Source organism: Marmota marmota, unplaced genomic scaffold (assembly GCF_001458135.2).
Source record: "Marmota marmota marmota unplaced genomic scaffold, marMar, whole genome shotgun sequence".
NCBI lineage: Eukaryota > Metazoa > Chordata > Mammalia > Rodentia > Sciuridae > Marmota > Marmota marmota.
In genome coordinates, this window is record NW_026000174.1 from 15,339,729 (window position 1) to 15,362,523 (window position 22,795).

General features: G+C 53.5%; 1 protein-coding gene across 4 annotated transcripts in view; it reads left to right on the top strand.

Moving 5' to 3' along the window:
* Nucleotides 1-22,795, top strand: part of Pde2a (phosphodiesterase 2A) — a 96,606-nt gene that overhangs the window by 43,768 nt on the left and 30,043 nt on the right. For all 4 annotated transcript variants that reach the window (XM_048788132.1, XM_048788131.1, XM_048788130.1 and 1 more), the window contains 2 exons: nucleotides 16,891-16,980; nucleotides 20,271-20,359. In XM_048788132.1, coding sequence (XP_048644089.1) covers nucleotides 16,891-16,980; nucleotides 20,271-20,359 — 179 coding nt within the window. The remainder of the gene's footprint in view (nucleotides 1-16,890; nucleotides 16,981-20,270; nucleotides 20,360-22,795) is intronic.

Genomic DNA, 22,795 nt, shown 5'->3' on the forward strand with positions numbered 1-22,795 from the left:
AAAAAAAAAAAAAAAAAAAAAAAAAAGAAGAAGAAGAAGAAGAAAAAGATTTCCTGGGCAATCAGAGAGGTCAATGTGGTCAGCTTCGGACAGGACCAGCTAGGGGCAGCAAGGACCAGCACCGGACTGGGAACAGAGAGAAGAATCTAGAACAAAGACTTGGCCCCAGAGGTGCCTACAGGAGGAAGGCACAGTGCTGAGAAAGGAGCTCCCGGGGCTGGGGTTGTGGCTCAGTGGTAGAGCTCTCGCCTGGTATGCATGAGGCACTGATCCTCAGCACCACATAAATATAAAGATATTGTGTCCACCTAAAACTAAAAAAATAAATATTAATAAAAAAAGAAAGGAGTTCCCAAAACCTCTGCCTGAGTTGTAGCCTGAGGAAGGCTTGGCCTTTGGGTCAGGAGTGAGACTGAGGCCACCAGTGAGTGGGCCTGGGTGGTGGGGTAGCAGTAGGTGAAGTGGAGAAAGGCTTCTCGACCTGTGCATGGGTGGGTGAGCAGGATGCTGCTGTGGTCTCCATGGGAGAAGGCTCTGCGTGTCAGTGGGGCATAGGCTCCCAGGCAGAGAGCACTGTGTAAGTCAGGAAGGGCCACTGCAGGTGGCACTTTTCAGGCCATAGTTTAAAATTCTTGAGTGAATGCTCCTGGCTGCCAGCTGTGCCTGCCTCTCCTGGATTCCGCACATCAGTAGCAAGTGGCCTTGATGATGCTCTGTGGCCTCAAGGGAGCTGCCGCCAACAAGTTGGCCATAGCATCTGGCATCCTTGGGAGCCCTGAGGTCCTGCCATCTGTCTGGGCCCACCTGTCAGGCTGCACAGGCCCAGGGTGTGCAGGGACGTGCGGCTGGGGGGCAGGGTAGTCTCAGCTGCCACTCTAGCCTGTCTGTCTGTCTGCCTATCCATCTGTCTACACCCCTGACTGACTGAGGACAAGGAGAGACGGTGTCATGGGGTCTTGCCATCCGCCTAGTCTCAAGGGGGAGGCAGTAAGCTCGGGGACTTACATGAGAGCAAACACAATCTGAGCCAGGCTGTGGGCAGGGCTAGGCCCAGGGACAGCGGCCTCTCTAGAGCCTGCAGCAGAACTCAGAGGGAGGCAAGGACCCACTCAGAGGTGCACAGCAGGTCTGAGGCAGTACCAGACCAGAGCTGTGGCCCAGAGATGAGGTTCCTCTAGTGGGCCCCTCCCCCACTGTCCTGCCTGGCCCTTGGCTGTAAACACAGAGAGAACAAGTTCCGTTTCCTGGGAAATATTTATCTCAGGCCGTGTGGGGAGCGTGTGCACTGGCCTCCTCCTGTCCTTCCTGCGGGCCGACTAGGGCAGGAGGTGAGGGCCCTTGGCAGCTGAGGAGCCTTGGCAGCCCTGGAGGCTATCTGTGGGGCCACCAGCAAGGCCAGGGAGGGGCATTCCCTGAGGACCCTGCAGGGGAGGCTGCCTCTGACTGCTGCTGGCTGGGGAAGGAAACCTGTTTTCTCCAAACCCCACAAACGACCTCCCACTCTCTCATGTTCCTCTGCCTAGCCCTGTCTCCTCCAGGTACCCTTCTCCAAGACTTTGCTCCCATCTGGTGCTCCCGCCTGGGATGACTTTCCTCCTCTTCCTCAGCTGTCAAGGGCTTCCTCTGGGGTGACTCCCGGCTCTCACTCTCTACCCCTTTATCCTCCATCCACCTCCCACCTTCCCCTCCTCAGGCTTCAGCTTCAGGCTGCATCCCTGCTGGTCTTGTTCAAAGTTGTTCGGGCAGGGTAGGCAGCTTCTCTCAGCTTCCCTCTTGGCAAGCGCAGGCCTGGGCATTCTGAGACTAGGGCAAGGCCCACAGGTCCCCCTCCTCTGCCCATCTCACTGTGACCAGCATGAGCCTGGGCACTTGGTGGGTCAAATGGGGGATGATGGAAAATCCCTTTAGTCCCACCAGGATTGGTCCTGAGGCAGAGGCGGCCGGGGTTCCTGCTGGCCCTCTCCTGGGCTTTGGACTGTGTATCCCAGACTAGACCAGGCCTGAATGGGCCCTGACAACAGGAAATCCTTGAAGGAACAAGCAGGAGCTGAGGACTCTGAGCACAACAACAGGAAACAGGCTTGACACAGGGCAGCAGCTCTGTGACCGTGCCCAGCAGGGGCGGAGGGACCCAGGGTGACGCTGAGGGTGACACTGAGACACTGATTGTGGGACAGTGGGTATTCTATTGAGTGTGTGACACTGAGCTTGTGACATGTGATATCAAGTATGTGACCATGACCTGGGATGCTGTGTGAAGATGGGTTAGTCATTGAATATGTGACCTGGGTGTGTGGCACTCTGTGATGGCAAATGTGGGAGACAGTGGGTGTGCCACCAAGTGTGTGTCACTGGGGGTGATGATGGATGCATGAAGGGTGTGACATCATGAGAATCAAATGCCATGTGCAGAACCAGATGTGGCTTCAGTGTGGGGCTGGAGTGTCTGACACTGAATGGTGAGATTGAGTGCCACCCAAGGATACGATACAGTGGGACTGGGTGTGCAAACATGGTGTGACAACTGAGTGAAAATGAGTGTGTGATGCACATGGCCCCAAACCTGACACTGCATGTGTGAGGGTTGTGACCATGTGAAGTGTAACACGCAATGCCATGTGTGACAGTGTTGTGGGAAGACACTGATAGGTTCAGGCGGAGAAGCAGCGTGGTCTGAGAGATGGTGTTGAACGGCGGCTCTGGCTGATGAGTATGGGGGGACAAGTCAGGGAACAGTGGGGAGGCCATCAGGTCCTTTAGAGTCTCCTCAGAAATGGCCAAGCTTTATAGATGTTTGTCAGGTAGAAATGACCAGACTTGCTGATGACCAAGAAGGTGAACAAGAACGACAAACTGAGGACGGACAATTCCCAGGTTTTTGATTTGAAAAACCAGGTGACGGAATATGGAGAGGAGCAAAGACGGGGATGATCAGGGGGTTAGTGGGGACAGGGGGGAAGGAGGCAGAAATGGAGAGGCCTGCTTTGGACGTGTTAAGTCAAACATGCAGATGAAGCTGTCCAGTGGGCAGCAGGGGCCAGGCTGGCCGTATATTTAGGAGTCCATAGGGGTGGGTAGTGTTAATCTGTGGATCTGGCTGGGATGATCTAGGGAGAGAGCATTGTGACAGAAGAGGTGGGGACTGAGGACTGAGTCCTTCCCACACACCCCAGAGTGCAGAGAGGTGGTGAGGACAGAGAGCCACCAGGGAGGTGGAGGAGACCAGGAATGTGAAGTTGGAGGCCAAGGAGGGAGAGAGGGTGAAGGCGGGGGTGGGGGGGAGTTGGGGTATAGATGCTGCTAGGCCCTCAACTGAGGTAGGGGATGGGACACTGTCCCTCCTGGGCCATGAGGGTGTGCCAGGCTGGTAAGACCTACTGCAGTGACAGGCGGGGCCAGAAGTCAGACTGGCCTGGGAGGGACAATGAGTGGGAAGTAAGCACAGCAAGCCTTTGGAGACACTGGTCTCTGAGTGATGCAGAGAAGGGGTGGGCATATCTGGAAAAGGGGTGGGGTCCAAGGAGATTAAGATTTTTTAAACTGTGGAATATTTTAAACACACACAATATTGGAGAGAATAATACAATAAACTGCCATATTCCTATCACCCCAAATCAACAGTTGTCAAGATTTGGTCATATTTATTTTATTTCTTCCTCACTTTTTTTTTTCATTTTTCTTTGCTTAAGTTTCTTTTAAAAATGTTAATTATGGTAAAATATATGTAACATAAAATGCACTATTTCAACAACCTTTTCTAAGGGTGCACACTGGTGTTAGTGCACTCACATTGTTCCGCCACCAGTCTCCAGAACTGTTTTCATGTCCCAAACAGAACCTGCAGCTATTGAACAATATTGACCCTGCCCTGGACACCACCAGTTACTCTCTATCTCTAGGAATTTGACCTCTCCAGGTACCTCATGTAATTGGGATTACGGAGCATTTGTCTTTCTGTGACTGACATTTATGTTCACTTACCATAAGTTCATCTGTATTGTAGCATGTGTCAGGATTCTCCTCCTTTTTATGGCCAAAGACTATTCCATTGTATGTATGGACCACATTTTGCTTATCCACTTGTGTGTCCATCAATGGACACTCTGGTTGCTTCCATGGTTTTTCTTTTGTGAATCAGACAGCTATGAACATGAGCCAACAAAGATCTCTTTAAGACCCTGCTTTAGGTATATACCTATAAGCAGAGTTGCTAAAATCATATGATAATTCTATGGTGGATTTTTTTTTTTTTGAGAAAGGGCCATACTGTTTTGCAGGGCATCTGCACCATTTTACATCCCCACCAGCAGTAGACAGGTGTTACAGTTTCTCCATGTCTTTGCCAATTCTTGTTATTTTCTGGGTCTCTTGATGGTAGCCATCCTAGTGCGTGTGAGATGGTCCCTCACTGTGTTTTTTTTTAAAAAATATTTTTAGTTGTAGATGGACACAATACCTTTATTTTGTTTATTTAGTTTTTATGTGGTGCTTGGGTTCGAACCCAGTGCCTCACACATGCTAGGCAAGCGCTCTACCACAGAGCCACAACCCCAGCCCCTCTCCCTGTAGTTTTGATTTGCATTTCCCTCAGGATCATTGATGTTGAACATCCTTTCACATGTTTGTTGGCTATTTGTATATCTGCTTTGGAGAAATGTTTATTCAACTCCTTTGTCCATATTTTAAATGAGAGTGTTTGCTTTTTTGTCACCGAGTTGTTAGGAGTTCTTCATATTTGCTGGCTATTATCTTCTTAATAGATAAAGGGATAAATGGTTTGAAAATATTTTTTCTCATTCTGTAAGTTGCTTTGCTGAAACATTTTAAAGCATCATTATGAAATGATGTCATTTCATAAAAGGTGGATTTTTTTTTTTCTTTTGAGACTAGGAGGTCCTGGATGATGCTGAAATGCGATAGTGTGATGCAGAGCCAGCATGGTACCTGCATCTGATGCTGTGGGTGACAGTGTGGCCTTCGGATTCTGATGTAGGATACTGAGAATGTGGGACACTCTAAATTAGGGTGATAGTGATGAATCACTCTGTGTGGCCCTCTGACACTTGATGTGGGGCCCTGTGGAATGATTGTGTATCACCAAGCATGTGGGACGTGCTCTGTGAAGGTGACAGTGATCACATCCCTGTGTGTCACCTTGGGGTGAATAGTATGAAACAGAGCAAGACACTATGTGTCAATGAGAGGGGCTGACAGAGCACATGCAATCTGAGGGTGATCAGTCCCAGTCTCAGCTGCTGAGCGTCAGAGGGAGTTTGGACAACAAACGTCCACCATGGACAGAAACAGTGTGAGCTGGCACGAAGCCCTCTCCCTTCTCTGGACACCCAGGAAGGTTTCCAGGGGCCGGTGGGAACCTTGATGGGATGTGGTAGGTGCTGATGGGCAGGACCCAGGGTGTGGGGCAACCCTGCCTGGGCTCTGACAGTGGCATTTTATCTTTGGAGCCTCAATTTCCTCGAGCATCAAATGGGACTGTCAACAGGACTGCACAAGATGCCCTGTTCTATCCCTCGCTCCATGTCAGTAATCCCCCCACCCACTCACTCCTGCACCCTCTTCTCCTTCGTTAGCCTCCAGCCCAGGTTCCTGCAGCCCCATTCAATTAGGCCTATGCAATTTGCTCAAGAAAAAGCCCCATAATTTGGTTAATCACACCAGTAGAAGATCTGGCCCTGGTGGGGAGGGGGAAGAGGTAGGAGGGCCATGCCAACAGCTGAGAGCATGGGTCTCTCCAAGTGCCTGTCCCTGGACCCCTACAGCCACCTCTCAGGCTCCATTCAGGAGCCAACAGAGTTCAGATGCCTGGTCTTTCAGATGGCAGCCACAGAGGCCTTGAAACCAGAGTCCCTGGGGAGGGCGACCCTGCTCCTCTCTAGGCCTCTGTTTCCCATTTGGACAACGAGGGTTGGGCTGTGAGTCTCAGGTCACCCAGCCACCTCAGGGTCTCTGCATCTCAGCTCCAGTTCACCCCCTCTTAGGGCTTCTGTAGGGCCTCCTGGGCCCTGGGGGAGAAGGGGGTGAGGGGGGAGGGACAGAGCCCCAGGGGAAGTTAAGAGGGATGGGTGTCCTCAGAGTCCCATCTAGGATGTGTCCACTCAGTTCCAGAGTCAGAGAGCCTCTACAGGTGGAGGTGGGAGCAGGAAGAAAGGGAGCTGCCATTTCTTCATCACTTACAAGGCCATTGCTTCCTAATGCAGCCTGTACCTCACACAGGGGTGCCAACAGAGATGGAGTGATGCTGACATTGAGCCCACTCCCCTCATGGAGGCTTGCCCCTCAGGGATGCCTTTTCTCAGAGTGCTGGGTCCCTTTTTTCTAACTAGCACAAGGTGGCCTTGGCCCCTGCAAGTAGCTATCTTAGGTGGTACTTGGATGGCTCCAGTTTAACCTAAATTTTACAGATGAGGAAACTGAACCCAGGAAATTGAAAGACTTGTCCAATGTGTATGGTGTGTGGTGGGCCAGGGAGATGGCAGATCTGAGGAAGGTGATAGAGGAGGTGACAGGGTGCCTAGGGAGGAGAATTATATCACCCAGATACCAACACTCTCAGCCACACACTCATTCATAGACAAGACCCCAAGAGAAACAAAGCTCACGGCGTGCACCAGGCTCACATCGATGTCAATGACCTGATTCACACCCGCAGGGACATAGGCAGTGAAAGCCATGTGCAGATGACCAGGTATGGACGTGGACATAGGATACTCACACATTCACACTCTTAAACTGTCTTCCACAGAAGCACAACCCATATGCTTTCACACAGATGTTTTCCTAGTAACCCAAGGGTCATATTCTGCTGTGGTCACATGGTGGCCCATAGGGACACACCATTATGGACCACATATGCTTAGATCACCAGCCAAGCAAGAACTCCCTACAAAGTGAGAGAAAAGGTCAGCCTTGATGAGTATACCCAGAATCTTGCTCTCAAAAAAGCCACACAGAAAGCTATTTTCATTTTCATTTCCAAGATAAAATTCATTTTCAATTGCATATATAGGGTCTGAGGACAGGCGGAAGGGCATCATCCTTTCAGGACTCTGGGACTCTAAGAAATCTGCACAGACTCAGACACAACAATCCCACTAAAGTTCCCAGGCTTTTGTCTATCCGGCCTGGGTTGTATGCACGTGTGCGTGTGAGCACGTGTGTATGCACACATGTGTAATTGCTCTGGCTCCCAGGCTCTCGGGATGCAAGGCGGGAGAGTAGGAGAAATTCCAGAGAATCCGGATGTTTGTTCTATGGCTCTTGGGCCCTCCAAAGGCGAATAACTTTGGATGCCAGCCTGCCTGCCTGTAGGAGCAGGGTGGGGTAGGGTGTATGAGGAGCCTGCCTCCGTCCCTGGAGCCCCTCTGCCTAGGACCCTGTGCACTGATGCAGTAACTGAGGACTGTGACTAGCTTCCCACAGTCTCTTAGGCCATTACCTCCCACCTCTGGGGCTTCGGTCCCTCATCTGAAAAATGGAGGCAGAGGGGAGATGAGACTGAGTGGGATTTACCCTGGTGACCGAATAGAGAGAACCCCTTGGGGCCAAGGGTCCAGAAAAGAAAACCAAAGCTGGAGAGGGGTCATGCAGGGGACCAAGAGGGTCCACGTTCAGGGCAGGGCATGAGCTCCAGAGCCTGCAATGCCTCCCTGCCAACTCCCTCCTTCACTGGCAGAGGACTCTGGGCCTCAGTGCCCACATCTGCTCTGGGATCCTGCAGCCCAACCCCTGGCTTGCTCTGCCAAGGCAAGCAGGGGAGGGAGGAGGTGGCAATGAGTCAGAGAGCCGGGCTGGGGGTTTCCCAGAGGACCAGCTCAGGGATGGACCTGGAAGGACAGGAGAGAAAAGAGGGCACCATATGCAGGAAAATGGGGAGCCAAGGCCCCAGTGGGGAGAAATGAAGGGGTGAAGAGAATGAGGTAGAGTTGAGCAGAGGCCCAAGCACGCCCAGCCTGGGTGAAGGTGGGGAGTCAAATGGGCACAGCCCCTTGTTCCTTCACTCCTTTGGAAGACTCCAAGAGGGCTGTACAGGCAGCTCCCCACGGCCCCAGGCTAGAGCCCACGGTGGGTGTGATGAGCACTGGAAGTCTTATGGGAAGGCAGGGTATAGGCACACTTATGTTTTAACAAAGCACTGCCGGGAGCCAGGCGTGGTGGCACATGACTAATCCCAGCGGCTCTGGAAGCTGAGGCAGGAGGATCTCGAGTTCAAAGCCAGCCTCAGCAACTTAGTGAGGCCCTAAGCAACTTATTGAGACCCAGTCTCTAAATAAAATATAAAAAGGGTTGAGGACCTGGCTCAGGTGGTTGAGTGCCGCTGGGTTCAATTCCTGGTACCAAACAAAAACAAAACAAAACAAACAAAAACACTGCCAGGGTAGGGCAGCCGAGAGAGGCCACTGCCCTGGGGAACACAGTGGATGAGAGCCCAGACGCAGGGGCATGCCTGAGATGAACCCTGCCCAGAAGATTCCTCACCCCAACTCCTAATAAAGAAGGGCTATTTTTAGGGACAGTAAAAGTGCTCAGACATTCCTGCAGGGGGAGGGATGGAGAGGGAAGGGTAGGATTAGTGCCCAGGGAGAGAGAGGTAGGACCCCGCTTCTCCCCCCAACTCTGCCTTTGCCTTCAAGGCCTTCCCCCCAGGGGATTCCCTGGCTGGCCCTGCCACTCCAGTCTTGTCCCCAGGGTCCCCTTCTGGCTCTTATGTCTGTCACTATGTTTCTGAATTGATCTCTGTCCCTGTCTCTCTTTCTCATACTCCCATTTTCTCCCTCCCCTGGGATTTGGGGAACAGCTGGGTTGGGCCAAACTCTGAGGATGGAGCCAGATAGAGTCACGGGACAAAGCAGCATGAGGCTGTGGGAGAGACGCCCACCAGAGAAAGACAGCGAGAGAGGCAGCGTGGTGAGCCCGGGAGGCCCCGAGAGAGCTCAGCACAGAGCCAGGGTGAGCCCCCCAGTAGGCATCACTAGGCAGCCAGCTGCCCTGGGCCTGCTGTATTGTCCCAGAGGCGGCCAGCATTTAGGCCCCCCCGGCACCCTTACCCACCCCACAGCCCCTCCCCAGGCTTGCTCTTCCTCCCTGCCCTCTGCAGTCCCACACTAACCCTGAGCCAGGCCAGTGCCATTCAGCATTTACCTCCAGGGTGGGCATGGTGCCTGGCACAAGGGCAGACAGAGACCCTGACCCCAGTCCAGAGGAAGACACCCCACTCCACCCCACATCTGAGAGGAGCTCATCCGATCCCCTGGCCAATACAGGGTGTCCAGGGGTCCTGAAGACGAATTGCTCAGGAGGGAGGTAGACTGGTGTGGCTAAGAGGGCTGGGCTGGGGCATGAGCCTCCCCCTCCAGGGGAGAACCTGAGCAGGCCTTCCCTGCCTCCTCTGGCCTTAGTCTACCCCCGTCAAGCTGGGGACTGGCCTCCAGGAGGCCTGGGGCCTGTTGACTGTGGTCCTCTGGGAATTCTCAGGAGTTCTGGGAGTAGGACAAGTGACCACCTGGGTTGGAAGTCTTCCTGGAGGAGGTGATGTCACTCACTCACTCACTCACTCACTCTCCTGACCTGCTGCCCCAACTCCTTCTTCACTGGGAGATGATCCCAGTGCAAGAAGGGCCTTCTGGCCTGCACAGACACCCCGGGAAGGTTGCCAGAAGCTCTCAGCACAAGGTGCCCTCATTCCTTTGGCTCTTCTCTAAGACTGTTGCCACACCAGCCTTGGGAGACTTTGAGAGAGCTCATCAGTTCCCCTGCCTGTGGGTCTCCAGGGGTCCTGAGGCCCACCTTTCGATGCACCCTTCATGGCTCAATAGCCCTGAGCACCCAGCAGTTCACAGGTCAGCGAACATCTGACTTCTGTGAGGGGCTAGGTGATGCCAGGGACCTGCAGAGGAGCAGGGCCCAACCTTCCCCTTCTAAGAGCTCCAAGTCTGATGGGGGAGCCAGGTGAGAAAGAGCGACAATACATTGACACACACAGTGCTGTGACAGGGGTGCACAGGGTCATGGGGCCCTAGCGGGGAGGGTCAATTTGCCTGTGAGGGAGCACCAACTGAATCTCTCTGAGAGTGGGGGTGCTCAGGGGAGAGGGGTCGCTCATCCATCCATGGATCACGTTCTTCCTTTTGGCTGTCATTTCCTAAAGAATGTACCCCTCGTTCTGAACTTGCTTTGTCCAGCTTCTGACCTACCATGGAGGCCCTTCAAGGGGGTGAGGCAGAGGAAGCCTCCCAACATTGAGGTCATGGAGTCGTGGAGTGTAGAGCTGGAGGGGCTACTCTTTGCTCGCACACTCTGGAGAAGGGCAGCCACCCTCCTTGCCACCCAGGTTCTCTCAAGGCAGGATGCTGGCTCACAGTGTGGCTACAGCTGCCTCCTTGTGTCTGGGCCCCTGTCCCAGCTCTGCCTTCATGGGCTCCAGGCCAGGAGACAGGAGAGTTAGAGGTAGAAGCAGAACCACTGCCCGGTAGCTGGCTGGGGGAGCAGTGGTGAGGGACTGTGAGGAGAAGGTGGGTAGGAGGGATGGGGTCACTGTTGTTTGAAATGTACATGACACAGCTGAAGGTGAGGAGGGGTGGAAGAAGCCCTGAGCCTGACCTGACCTCTCACTGAGGTCATCTCCCCCCTCCATGTTGGCTGCTCTCTTGTCCCCTCCCTCCTTGCTGGTCCCCAGGCTGGGGATTGAGTCAGGCCTCAGAGAACTGATGGTTCAGACAACCCCTGCCTTCCCTGCCCAGCCACTTCCCCCTCTCCCCCAACACAACCTAGTCCTCGATGGACCCAAGGGGGCCTGGACAATTGGCAGGAGCTAGAGAAGCCAAGTCTGGAATAGGGTGAGAGGCCCAGAAGGAGCTGGCCGCGGGTGTGGGAAGGAGGGATCCAGCAATAGTGCCAAGCTCATCAGGGAGGCGGGACCCACGGGAGGCACCAGGACAGGCACAGGTGTATTCTACAGTGCACGTGTCTCCAGTGTGGCTCGGAGGCTGGAGACGCGGCCCTGTTGGAGTAACAACTGAAGCCGGAGTCTGCAAAGGGTGGGCAGGAGGGAGAAGGAGAGGGATGGGGACCGAGAGGAATAGGGGGATGGAATGAAGGAAGGTGGGAAGAGGAATGAGAGGGGAGGAGGGAGGCAAGGCCTCGGCGGGTCCTTCTTCTAGGGCTGGGCTGCAGGTAGCCCCTTCCACGTGCCCTGAGCCCTGTTGCCTACCACCCCAGTTCTCTCCTTCCTCACCCCCTGTCTGTCCCCTGTTTCAGTACTTTCCCCATGAAGTCCCCTCTGTGGGGCAAGTGGTGTAGAGTTATCTTCAGAGGCTGGGCTGCCCTCACCAGAGCAAGGCTCTCCCTCTGTCCTTAGCTCCTTCACCTATAAATTGGGATGATCAAAACAGGTCTCCCCAGGGCTCCAGGAGGCTCTGAGATCATGTAGGTTAGTGGATCTCAAGGTGTGGTTCCCAGACCAGCCACACCACCATCATCTAGGAATGATGGACCTCATCCCAGACCAACTGGGTCAAAATCTCTGGGGACAGGGCCCAGAACTCTACATTTTTAACAGGTCTTCTGGTGATTCTGGTGCATGCTAATGTTCGAGAACCCCTGGGGGACACTGTAGCCGTAGTAGGTGGTTGAGACAGATGCTTTCCCTTCCTCTAGACTGCTTCAAACAAAGCACTGACATCTGAGCTAACCCAACTGTGGCCTAGGTCTCTGTCCTGCCTCCTCCTTCAGACTAGTTTCAGGAGCGTCACCAAGCCTCTTCCCTCTGCCCGACCCCTGGTCCAGCTCAGCCTTGCTGTGGGGAGGTTTAGAGGTACAAGATGTTAACATGCATAGAGGACTCTTCTCTGAGTATTTCAGGCACCAGTATCTGCTAGAGGTGGCTCCTTGGGCAGGTGGCAGGCGTGGGAGGGTGGGGAGGGAGGGAGGAGGGGGGAGGAGGAGGAGGAGCGGCCTTATTCTGCTTGCTTGTCTTCTGTCTCCCTGGCCAGGCGTGCTGCGGGGCTGTGAGGAGCCACAAAGGAAGCCCAGGGTGCTGGGCTCAGTCTGGGGTCCAAGGCTCAGCCAAAAGGCTTCTCTGGTCTGACCCCCCGGGAGGCCTCCTCTGGGGGAGTTCTACCGGTTCCCCTGACCAAAAAGCTGCACTTGCTACTTGCGATGCTGGGCGCAGAGATGGGCATGTTCTCTTTTGCCCTTGAAGGACCCCATTCTCTGGAAAGATTAGAGAATGTGTATGTTGCCCATCAGAACAGGAGGCAGGGTGCAAAAGAGGTGCCCAGGAACCCCCAATTTTCCCCATCATGGTCACCTTCCTAAGCCCCACCCCCCATTCTGCAGAGGGTCTATTTGTGGTCAGGTGCTTTCTCCTCAAGTTCTCAAGATGACTACTTGGACGTTTGGGGGAGGAGTGGGCAGGAGAGATGGGAGCAGGTAGGGACAGGGATTATTCAGGGGAGAGAGATGGAGAGTGGGAGGATCAGCCATCCGGAAGGAAGAGGGAGGCTGGGGAGGTGGAAAAGACTCAGAGGCAAGACAGGAGAGCAGCATGTGGCAGAGGTGGACGTTGGCCGAGGGAATCAGAGAGGGGCAGAGAGATCCACCCGAAGAGCCTGGCCCACAGAGAAGCAAAGAAGAACAGAGAGGCAGCAAAGCCTCAAGGTCCAGGGGATCTTGAAGGACATCCCCACCCTTTAGAGAAGAGGACACCAAGTCCCTACCCCCCAGGCCACGCAGGGGACCCAGCACAAGCAGAGTTGGATGAATCAGTATGGACAGTCCCAGGAGCACAGCATGAGATGCAGGAAATACTTGGCTCTTGAGCTTGATGTTATTCTTCCCTGGAGGCAGCATGAGGGCCACTGCAAGGCTTCATCTAGAGCAGGAGGCAGGGGGTCTAGGTGCCGTGCAGTGGGGAGGGCCACAGGAGGGTTTGTGGAGATGGGAAAAGACATAGAGACTCATGGGGATGGGACAGGAGGGCAGATTGTGACAAAGACCCTGAGCCTCAAGAAGTTTACCAGTCCCTGTGCTAGTGGCTCCAAAGACAATAAGGCCAAGGTCTCAGGTTTCATGTAATTTTAGGTTGTCAGGAATTAGAAATATTAATTACAGACCCTCTCCTCGCTCCAACGAAATGCTGGTCCAGATCCAGCTCCAGGACAGGCCCCAAACCTGGCTTCAGAGGACCCCGACTCAGAACAGCCTCCCCTCCCCTTGGTACCTGAGGAGAAAAGATGGGTGTGTGGGCATGGTGCTGTCTGCGGTGCTGATGGCCTTACCTCAGACCACAGAGCAGCAGGTGGAGAGCTGGGAGAGCAGGAAGGTTCCATCCCTCTATTCATCTACCCATCCACCAGCCCGCCATCTACCACCCACTCCTCCACCCATTTTTCCACTCACCCACCATTTACCCATTCATCCATCCACCCACCCAGCCATCCTCATTGAATTAAATGACAAAACCATAGAACTATATGCAACCGAGCTAGAAAGACCCGTTTTTACTAATGAGGAAACCAAGGTTCAGAAGAGGAAAGGGGTGTGCTTCAGGCCACACAGAGCTTCTGTTGTCAATCTGGGGCAGAACTAGAAATTGCTGTTCTTTTCTATACACCACAGATTCTCCCCTGGGGTCTGGGAAATTGCCTGGTTGTTATGCCGATATTTACACTGGTGTTTGTTCAAGAAAGCTTTGAGGACAGGAAATGTGACTCCTTCACCCCACCCTGAGCCTGGGCTCTGTGCATGCTAGCCTCACTGCTTACTTGTGTGTGCATTGGACATATGGTCGCATTTCTGTGTGTGTATGTGTGCATGCTTGGGTGAGGGTGTGCGCACACGGGCATGGCCAGAGGTGTAAAGATGGCAATATGCATTTATGTGACATGTGTGGATGGGCATATGAGCTAGATTGGCTGTGACTCCTTTCAGAATTCTTGGGGCTCCAGCTCAGACTTGACCTGGCTCCCCACCTGAGTCTCCAGTTCAAGAGCACCCCCACTTCTCATTTATAGCTGCTTCCCACTGATTTTCCCTCCTTGTTCCTGCTCCAGTTCTCCCCAGTTTTCTTTCCTGCTCCCCCACCATTATCCTGTCCTTGCCCTGAGAAGTCAAGGAAAATTGATCAATCAGAAGAAAGGCCAGACAGGCACCCACCAATTCCAGTAAAGGACAGTTCGGGGTACCCCCCAATCACAGCAAAGGGCAGATTGGGGAGCCCACCAATCAGAAGAAAGGACAGATTGTTCTCTCTAAGCCCCCTGAGGCAAGACACAGGGGTTGGGGTGCTGAGCAGGAACCAGGCAGGGGCCAGAGATCCAGAGATTTGGGCTTTGGATCTGACTCTGTCTTGACCAGCTAGATAATTACAGATAGGTCATTGCTTCTCTTTGAGTCTCAGTTTCTTCATCTGTCAAATGGGAAGACTGAACTGTCTGAAGCCTGTGACTTTGAAAAATCTCTCCTCCCATACCAAGCTCACTCCATTGCCTGGGCTTCTCTTCCCCAGTTTCCAGCACACCCATGTTTGATGTCACTGAGGGCAGAATCTTTCAGAGGTTGGTTTGGTGACCCACATGCCCCTGCCCCTTGCCTCCAGGCAGGAATAGTTCTACACCAGCACCAGCAACTGGGGCCCTGACCTTGGGAGCTCTGGTCTGGGGAGCCTGGTTCTAAAAAGATTATATTTTGAGATTATCTGGGGCTTCTGCTCTTTCTCCCTCTTGGTCTTCACTTTGACCTTGGAAGGCCACAGCAGCCTGTGTGTGTGCTGTATGAGCAGGTGTTGCTGGAGCCCTTGCCTGTGAATCCCTGAGACCCTCTGTGTTGGTGTGCACACATGCCTGGAGGGCTCAGAGGCATGGTGGCTCTCTGTGAGGAGGTAGATGTCTAAGGTTGGGTGGTGCCGAGGATCTGTGAACTGTTCCCGCAGCTCCCAAGAGTCACAGGAGAAAGGATTCAAATTGGGGATTGTGTTGTTTGAAGTCAATGGCTTCCAGTGTCCAAGGACAGACATCTCCGTGACCAAGATGTATCTTCATCCTTGAGCAGGAGGAGGGATGAAAAGGAGGTTCAGGGCTGGGGAAAGCAATGCCTGGACATTTGGGCATAAAGTTCACTGCTGTCCCCCTCCTCCTGGGAACAGGGGCTTGGGTGGGGGTGGGGGAGAAACTGTAGCCAAGAAAACCCCAAGTGTGAAATTTAGATCTGAAGCCCAGACCATAGGCTTCATTCAGACTCCAGAGCAGGCCTTCCCTCTGCAACCCTCCTCCTAAATGGGAGTTCCTCCCATGCTTGCATATCCTCAGAGATGGGAACCTCACTTCTTCCATGTCTCCTGGTGGCCTCTGCCTTTGTACTATGGCTTTGCCGGTGGGAAGGTCTTTTATCCCACTGGACAGATACCAGCCTCCTGTGACATCCTGTGGGTCCCCAGGCCATCAGGGGGCCACGGACTTCAATCCTCCAAAACTGGAGTGTCTGAGAATTTGAAGTTGGAGACTGATAACCCTGAGTCTGCTCTGCTAAGCCTTCCTAGATTGTCCAGTCTTACTCAAATGAAGGACTTGGTTTCCAATTCCCTCCTTACATGGATCATGTCCTCTGGAAGAGGCTCATCTTGTCCTTACCTTAGTTCATTAACTAAGGATGGTTTAACCAGACTATAGAAGTGGAGGATCTGTCATCTTCCTTATCTGGGCTAACAGATCTCTATTAATATGGCCTATAATCTCAGCATTTTTATTTTTATAAGTCATACTTAACACTGGGGGCTCATGTTGAGCTTGTGGTCTGCTAAGACCCTCAACCTCATGTTGTTTTCACCTGAATGGGGGCCACAGCATGCCTCCTTGCAGTTAATCACTTTGCTTTTTGAACAGAGACCTAGCCATCCACAGGGAAGATATCAGAAAGGACTTCCAAGGGCTGGGGAGAGGGCATGGCTGAGTGGATGCTGTGAGTCACCATTCTGCTTTGGCCCTGGATCCCCTGTTCCATTACCTTTCTCTTTGATCCCTGTGGCTCTGGCCAAGTTAATAGAGCGAGAAGCAGGGACCTTTGTTGTCTCCGTTCCGGCTCCCCAAGGACAAGGCCTGTTTCTGAGATGGGAAGGCTGCGAGGCAGCCAAGGCTGACTTCTTCCCCCCCTCTGGTTGCAGGAGTAGCCCCAGCCAGCCTCTCCCGGGGTGTGAGGCCGGGCCCCCCTCTCAACCCAGTCCTCGCTTGGCTGTAAAATGAGACCTGCGCCCTCCTGGGAAGAGCCCGTGGCCGGCTGCAGGGAGTGTTTGGCTAAGCGCCTACTCAGTGCTGGACACTCCCTGAGGCACTTTTAGCCTCAGTTTCATTTTTATTTTCATTTTTTTTTATGTGCTCAGTTTCAGTTTGTCTTAATGTCAGCCTGTAAGGGGCAGTAGCCACAGTTGCCCCCAATTAACAGATAGATGACTGAGGCTCAGTGATTGAAATAAGACAAGCTGCTGATACATAGTGAGCCGGGTATCAAGTTTAGGTGGGTTCATTTTTTTTTTCTGGTTATTTACTTTTTTTTTTTTTTTTACTGTATTTTTCCTACACTTTCAGAGCTGTCCTCAACTAAAGGACAAGAGATCTGGGGGCTACTCTTAACTCACTGTGAGGCCTTGGCTAAGTCCCTGGCCTTTCATCGAGCCTCAGTTTCCCCATCTGTAAGACGAGGGACTTGGTCACTCGAAGGTCCTAATATTGTTTAATTCTGAGACCTTAGGATCTGGGGATTCAAGTATCTGAAGCCTCAGGCTCGGGTCTGAGCCGGGGGTTTGTGTTCACAGCCCTCTGGGCACGCGGGGCTGCCCTGGCCTGCCCAACAAAGCCCTCACTGCCCTCTCCTCTCTTCCAGGATGCTTTGCTGAGCCTGGGCTCTGTCATCGATGTTGCCGGCCTGCGACGGGCTGCCAAGGAGGCCCTCTCAGCTGTGCTCCCCAGAGTGGTAGGTGCCCAACCTCACCCCGCACTTCCCAGCCTACCCCAAAGCCTCGCACAGGGTCAGAGAGGAGGGGAAGAGGCAGGACCTGATCAGAGGACCCTCATGGGGAACTGGAGGGTCTGGGTGTGTGTCCTAAGACGGTTTGCTGGAGGAGGAGGGCTGCAGCTAACACCAAAGAATGAACTTTTTAAAAAGAATCCCACAGTATCTGAGCCAGAAGGGGTCTTAGAGGTTAACTGGAAAACCTGTCTCAGATAATGGAGGGGATTGCAACAGGACATGATGGCATCGGGTGGGTTTTGGAACATGTGCATAGGAGGTTTTGAGTGTGGGCATGAAGAGCTTCCTGGAGGCCAAGGTTTGCAGGTGCTAGAGGGCTCAGCTTTGGTGACTGGATCTGCACTGGGTTAAGGTGTCCTGTCTGGAGACAGGAGCCTGGACTGAAATGACCCTTAGTAATCTTGAAGCTTCTCTCTGTCCCATCCAAACACTAAATGGAGTTGCAGATTTGGGGCAGGTAGAGGGTGGTAACCCTGGTCACATAGACCCTGAATGCTTTGTTGGGGAGATTGTGTCCCTCCTTGGTGGCTATGAGCCTCTTCCAACCAGGCTTTAATGCCTACTGTTCATCTCTTAAGAAGGAGGGTAGATTAACTGGCTGTTGAAGCCCAAATCATCAGGGTCTCAGTTGTGTTATATAGAGGAAAGTAAGGAACTTTTGGAACCTGAGTGAGGGATCTGATCCAGTCTAAGGAGCATGGAAGACTTCCTGGAGGAAGATGCCCAAATTGAGTCCTAATGGCCTTGAATGTCCTCTCCCCTACTCTCACCCCCAGCCAAGGGCAGCCTCTATTCTGGGAAATTGAGCCAACTCAGGATGCGACCTTCTTGCCCCGGCAGAGCCCATTGTCCCTGAATCTGCATGATGGATGAACCACCGGAGGCCCAGAGAGGGAGGGCACTTCCCCCAAGGTTACACAGCATGACAGGAACAAATGGGACTTGGCACCTCAGCACCCCCATTCCCTCTCCTCAACTCTGCCTTCTCCAAACCTCCTAGAAGTTCAGCGCCCAGGAGGAGGGCTAATGACTGAGCTTTATTGAGCGTGAAATTGGTAGGAAGTGGGTGGTGTGTTGGCACCCAAAAATAAATCCTCCAGGAGGGGAATGGGATTGAGGCAACATCTGGCCTGGGGTAGAGGCACATCTGGAAAAGGAGGGTTAGGGGAAGCTGGCAAGGCAGTGTCCACAGGCTGGTCCTGAGGGCCTTGAGTCTCCCTTGGGTGCAGCAGGAGGAGGTAACTGGCTAGGTTTGCTCAGGCTGGGTGCCCTGGTGGCTGTGCGGGCATAGATGCCCTGCACTGGATTAATTGTAGTCCTAAAGCTGGGGGCTGGGTGACAGCTGTGATCCAGAAAATGAGATTCCTGGGATAGCAGAAATGTCTACCCCAGTCCACCCAAGAGACCTGTCATGAGCTAGGGAAGCCCTGACTTAGGGAGACCTGGCCTGATTCCAGGCCCACAGGGAGGTAAGGCAGGCAAGGTCCTCGGCTGCAGGGAGGGTGGGGAGATGGGGAGGGGTCACCCTCCACCCCGGGGAGGATTGCTGCAGGCACCTGGCTTCCTCATCAGCACCCATTGTGGCAGGCAGCCCCGACGCAGATGGTGCTGATGTGTCTGAAACTGTTCCCTCCTTCTCTCCAATACACTCAGCTAATTTTAACCCGGAGGGCTGAATGAGGGGGTGGGAGACGCGGACATCCGGAAGTGAAGTGAGGCTGTGTCCCCCTCCACCCGCAGGATTACCACCCTCTCCCTGCGAGGGACGACTCTTTGTGTGCACCTCATGGGCTCCCAGCCTGTTTGGGCCCATACCTCTGGCCCCTCGTGGCTGCTGAAGAGAATGACAAGAGGAGCCGGTGGCCTCATTCCCAGAGTTCTTTTTTTCCTGAACTCTTGCCTGGAGCCTCATCCCAGGAAGACAAAGGGGGTGCAGGGTCTTTCCAGTGTCTGCCACTCTCAGTCACATTGGGCTCTGTCATTCCCATCTGCCACCCCTTAACCTGGAAATGGTGCTGGGGCATCTCTTGTGGCCTGAGAGAGGGGCGCTGCCTAGGGACAGCCCCTCACAGTCCTAGAGGCACTACTTCTGCTGAGATGGGTCCCACACCTATTGAGGGTGGGCCTTCGATACCAAGCACCCTGTCACCTCCTTCTGAAGGTTCCCTGATCCCTGCAGTGAAGGAGAGCCCCCTCCAGCCTGTCACAGAGAAAACTACAGAGTTGCACAGTTGGGCTGTGCAGAATTGGGGGTGGGCAGGGACCCTTAAGAGTCGCAAGTTTCTGCTCAGAGGGAATGTGAGGTTTTGCCTGTGGGTCAGTGAGAGCGACTTCTGTCAAGACGTGGCCTGCAACGAAGGCCAGTACTGCTCTGGGCCAGCGGGGGAGGGAGGATTGGAAAGCTGAGGACTTGACAAGCTTTGAGCAAGAGCTTTGATCTCACTCTAGGGAGCGATCTGTCCAAAATACAAATCTGCTCATCAGGTTCACTGCCTGCCTGGCCCCCAGCTGTGCTCTTAAGGCCCTTCAAGCTCAGGCCTGCTCACCCCGAGCAAACCCCTGGACCTCTGGACCTACCTACACACCTGGTGCTTGACCCACGAACTGGTTCTCTCTCCCACCTCCAGTCCCCAGATGTGTCCATTTCTCATTCAGTTACAGCCTAAAGCTCTTTCCTCCAGGAAGCCCTCCCAGGCCCCACAGAGGATAGGTGCTGTGCCCTCTCTGCTGTCTCCTGGCTCTAGTCACAGTGTGTGTGTGTGTGTGTGTGTGTGTATGTGTGTGTGTGTGTGTGTCTGGTTGTTTGCCAAACACCTGAGGCTGGAGTCAGGAAGGAAAGTATCCAGGGTGGAGGTGATTGGTTTGCACTCAAACCTTTCACACTCTTTCCCCAGCACCTTGGATTTAGGGTAAACAGTTAGAAAAGTTGGCAGATTCATGGATCAATCACTTTCTGCCCAGAGCCCCTTCCAAGAATAGAGGGTGAGGTACTCGGTTTATAAGGGTGTTTTTGCACTCTGGCTGCATGTTAGAACCACCTGGAGAGTAAAAACAAACAAAAATGTCAGAACCCTGCTCCCAGAGAACGCATGATTTGTGGTACAGACACAATTTGAGCGTGAAATTGTGCCCAGAGCCCCTTCCGAGAATAGAGGGTGAGGTACTCTATGTATAGACTGGGACTGGGCCGCTGGGGGCCTCTCCAGAGGGCTCATGAGTGCCTTTTGTCTTAGGAGACTGTCTACACCTACCTGCTGGACGGGGAGTCCCGGCTGGTGTGTGAGGACCCTCCGCATGAGCTGCCACAGGAAGGGAAAGTCCGGTAAGCCATTCCCTGCACCCCCTTCGCCCTCTTGCACTGCTGAGGATGCTCAGAGTGAGAAGGCCAAGGCTATGGAGTCTGTGAGTTTGAATCTATCCCATCATGCCATGAGAACCGTCTGTGGTGACAGTCACCTGCATCTGAGAATATGGAGCCCCCCTGCCTGGTTCAAAGCCCAATTCTGTGTTTACTGAGTAATCTTGGGCAAATTATACAACCTTTCTGGGTCCAGTTGTCTTTTTGTTACATGATGAAAACTGTAGTCCTTGTAGGGTTGATGGGAGTATTCAACGCATTTAACACATGTCAAGCACTTAAACCAGCTTGATCCATGATGAGGGCTATCTATCTGTTTGGTATTATCATTATGATAGAGGATCAGAATCAGGGATTTTAGGATCAGGGCTCAGTATCCTATAGTCCCCTGATACCTCTGAGCCCACTGAATTCAGCTTCTTCATTTTATAGAGGGGCAGGAGACATACTTCAGGCCACATACCAGGTGTGAGGTCTCCTTGTTCCTGGGTCTGCAGTGGTCAGTAAGAGGAGGAGACTTGTCAGAGGAGGAAGTACTGATGGCAGAAGTGTAGGTGCAGAGGAGGCTGGCTCCAGAGCACTCGATGTTGTTTCCCAAGAATGGAAGCTAGGGCCATCCCGTGGCCCATGGAGCACTGGGCTGGGAGCTGAGGGCAGAGTGGGCACTGGTGGGGGTGTTCCCAGGAGGTGGCTCTTCCCCGGTGCCATGTGGTTTCAGAGAGTACCTGAGGCTTCAGCACCCCATTCACAGAGGCCAGGGGCAGCATTTGGTCTGGAGAGGCTGACTCGCAGTCCTGAGGTCCCTCCTGTTACTGGAACCCTGGATTCTAGAATGGTGGTCTCTCCCTGCCCCCCCAGCCCATAGAAGTATCTGGCTTTTCTCCAATAGGCCAGAGCCTTCCCACCTCCTGTCCTGTTCCTGAGGTCCTTGGGGGTGGGTAGCTGTGACACTCCCTTTTAACTTCTCCTGGCAACTTCTCCCTTCAAGGACTAGTGAACAAAGCCACCTACTGTCCCCTCTGGCCTCTGTGTCCCATCTGTAAAATGATGGGATATAACTAGAAAGTCTTTGGAATCTTAAAGGAAAACATGCTGTAAGGGGCTTGGGTGCAGTTCAGGGGTAGAGTGTCTGCTTAGTGGGCACAAGGGACTGGGTTTGATCCCCTGGGGGAGGGAATATAATAATGTCTTCTTATTTTCTCTCAACTAGCTCCCCCCACCTCTAAGTCTAAAGAACTTTGTCTAATAAGAGCTTAACTCCTCCAGGAAGTTTCCCCCAAACAGCCAGGAAAGGCCTTCCTGGGAGGGACGCAGGATGACAGGGTAGGGAAGCAGGGGTGGTCCTGAGGGCTTGCTCTGCCCCTTCTGGCCTGCAGCACCGCCTCTGGCTGCTTGCCTCTGGGGGAATGGGCAGCTCTGCCGGGCCCCCAGGTCCTTTGAACAGCAGCCATTCAGCATCTTCCCCATAACCGCTTGAGACCCGGCAAAGCCTTTGGAAAGGGAGGGGGGAGAAAGGCAATTAAAAATGAAGGCTTAAATGCAAATAGCCCAGAGCTTGTTGGAGATTGAGAGGCAAATGCCTTCTGGAGACAGGGGTCAGGTTCCAGGAGGCTACCATGGACCAGGAAAGGAGGAAGCAAGAGGGTGAGGGTAGGGTACCCCAGAGACACAGAGATCAGCATTCATTCAGGTTGGCAAGGACCTTGGTTTGGGGGTGCAGGCTTAGGCCTAGTGTTCTCTTCCAGAATCTTTGATGTGCCTGCCCCCCTGTGTGTCCAGCATACAGGGTCAGGTGTTCAGCTCACCTCCACCTCTAGGAGCGAGAGGCCCAGGGCTGGCTGGGCCCTGCTCTTGGGCACTACCAGCAGGACCAGGGCTTTAGACGTAGGTGTGTGTGGAAGAGGTAAGAGCCCGGAATGGCAGCCAAATGCGCTTGGCTTCTGGTTCAGCCTGCCTCACTGTGTCCCACCTATGTGTTGCCTTAATGATAATGGGTGCCAGTGCTTAGCACAGTGCCCAGCACACAGTAGGAGCTCAGGGATGGCGGGTTGCCCAAGTTCCTCCAGTGATTAATTTTGGGTGACCTTGAGAAAACGACTTTCCTTCTGGCTTCAGTCTCTTTTTCTGAGAATCAGGTGAGGCTGGATACAGGTTTTCTCCAGTGGTGCCCCTGTGACTCTGGTCCCATCAGGAGGTGGAGGCACCTGTAGATGGAGGTGTGGGTGGTGGCGGGGTGGGTGTGCTCCTCCAGGAAGCCCAGGACCGCTGGCGGGGCTGGCAAACAGCAGCAGCTGTGACATGGAGGCTGGATCATAAAGGCAGATAAGGCCCTTAGAGGAAGGGGAAGAGAAGCAGCTAAGGGTGGCGTGGGGGACAGCAGGGTGGAGGTGGATCTGGGCA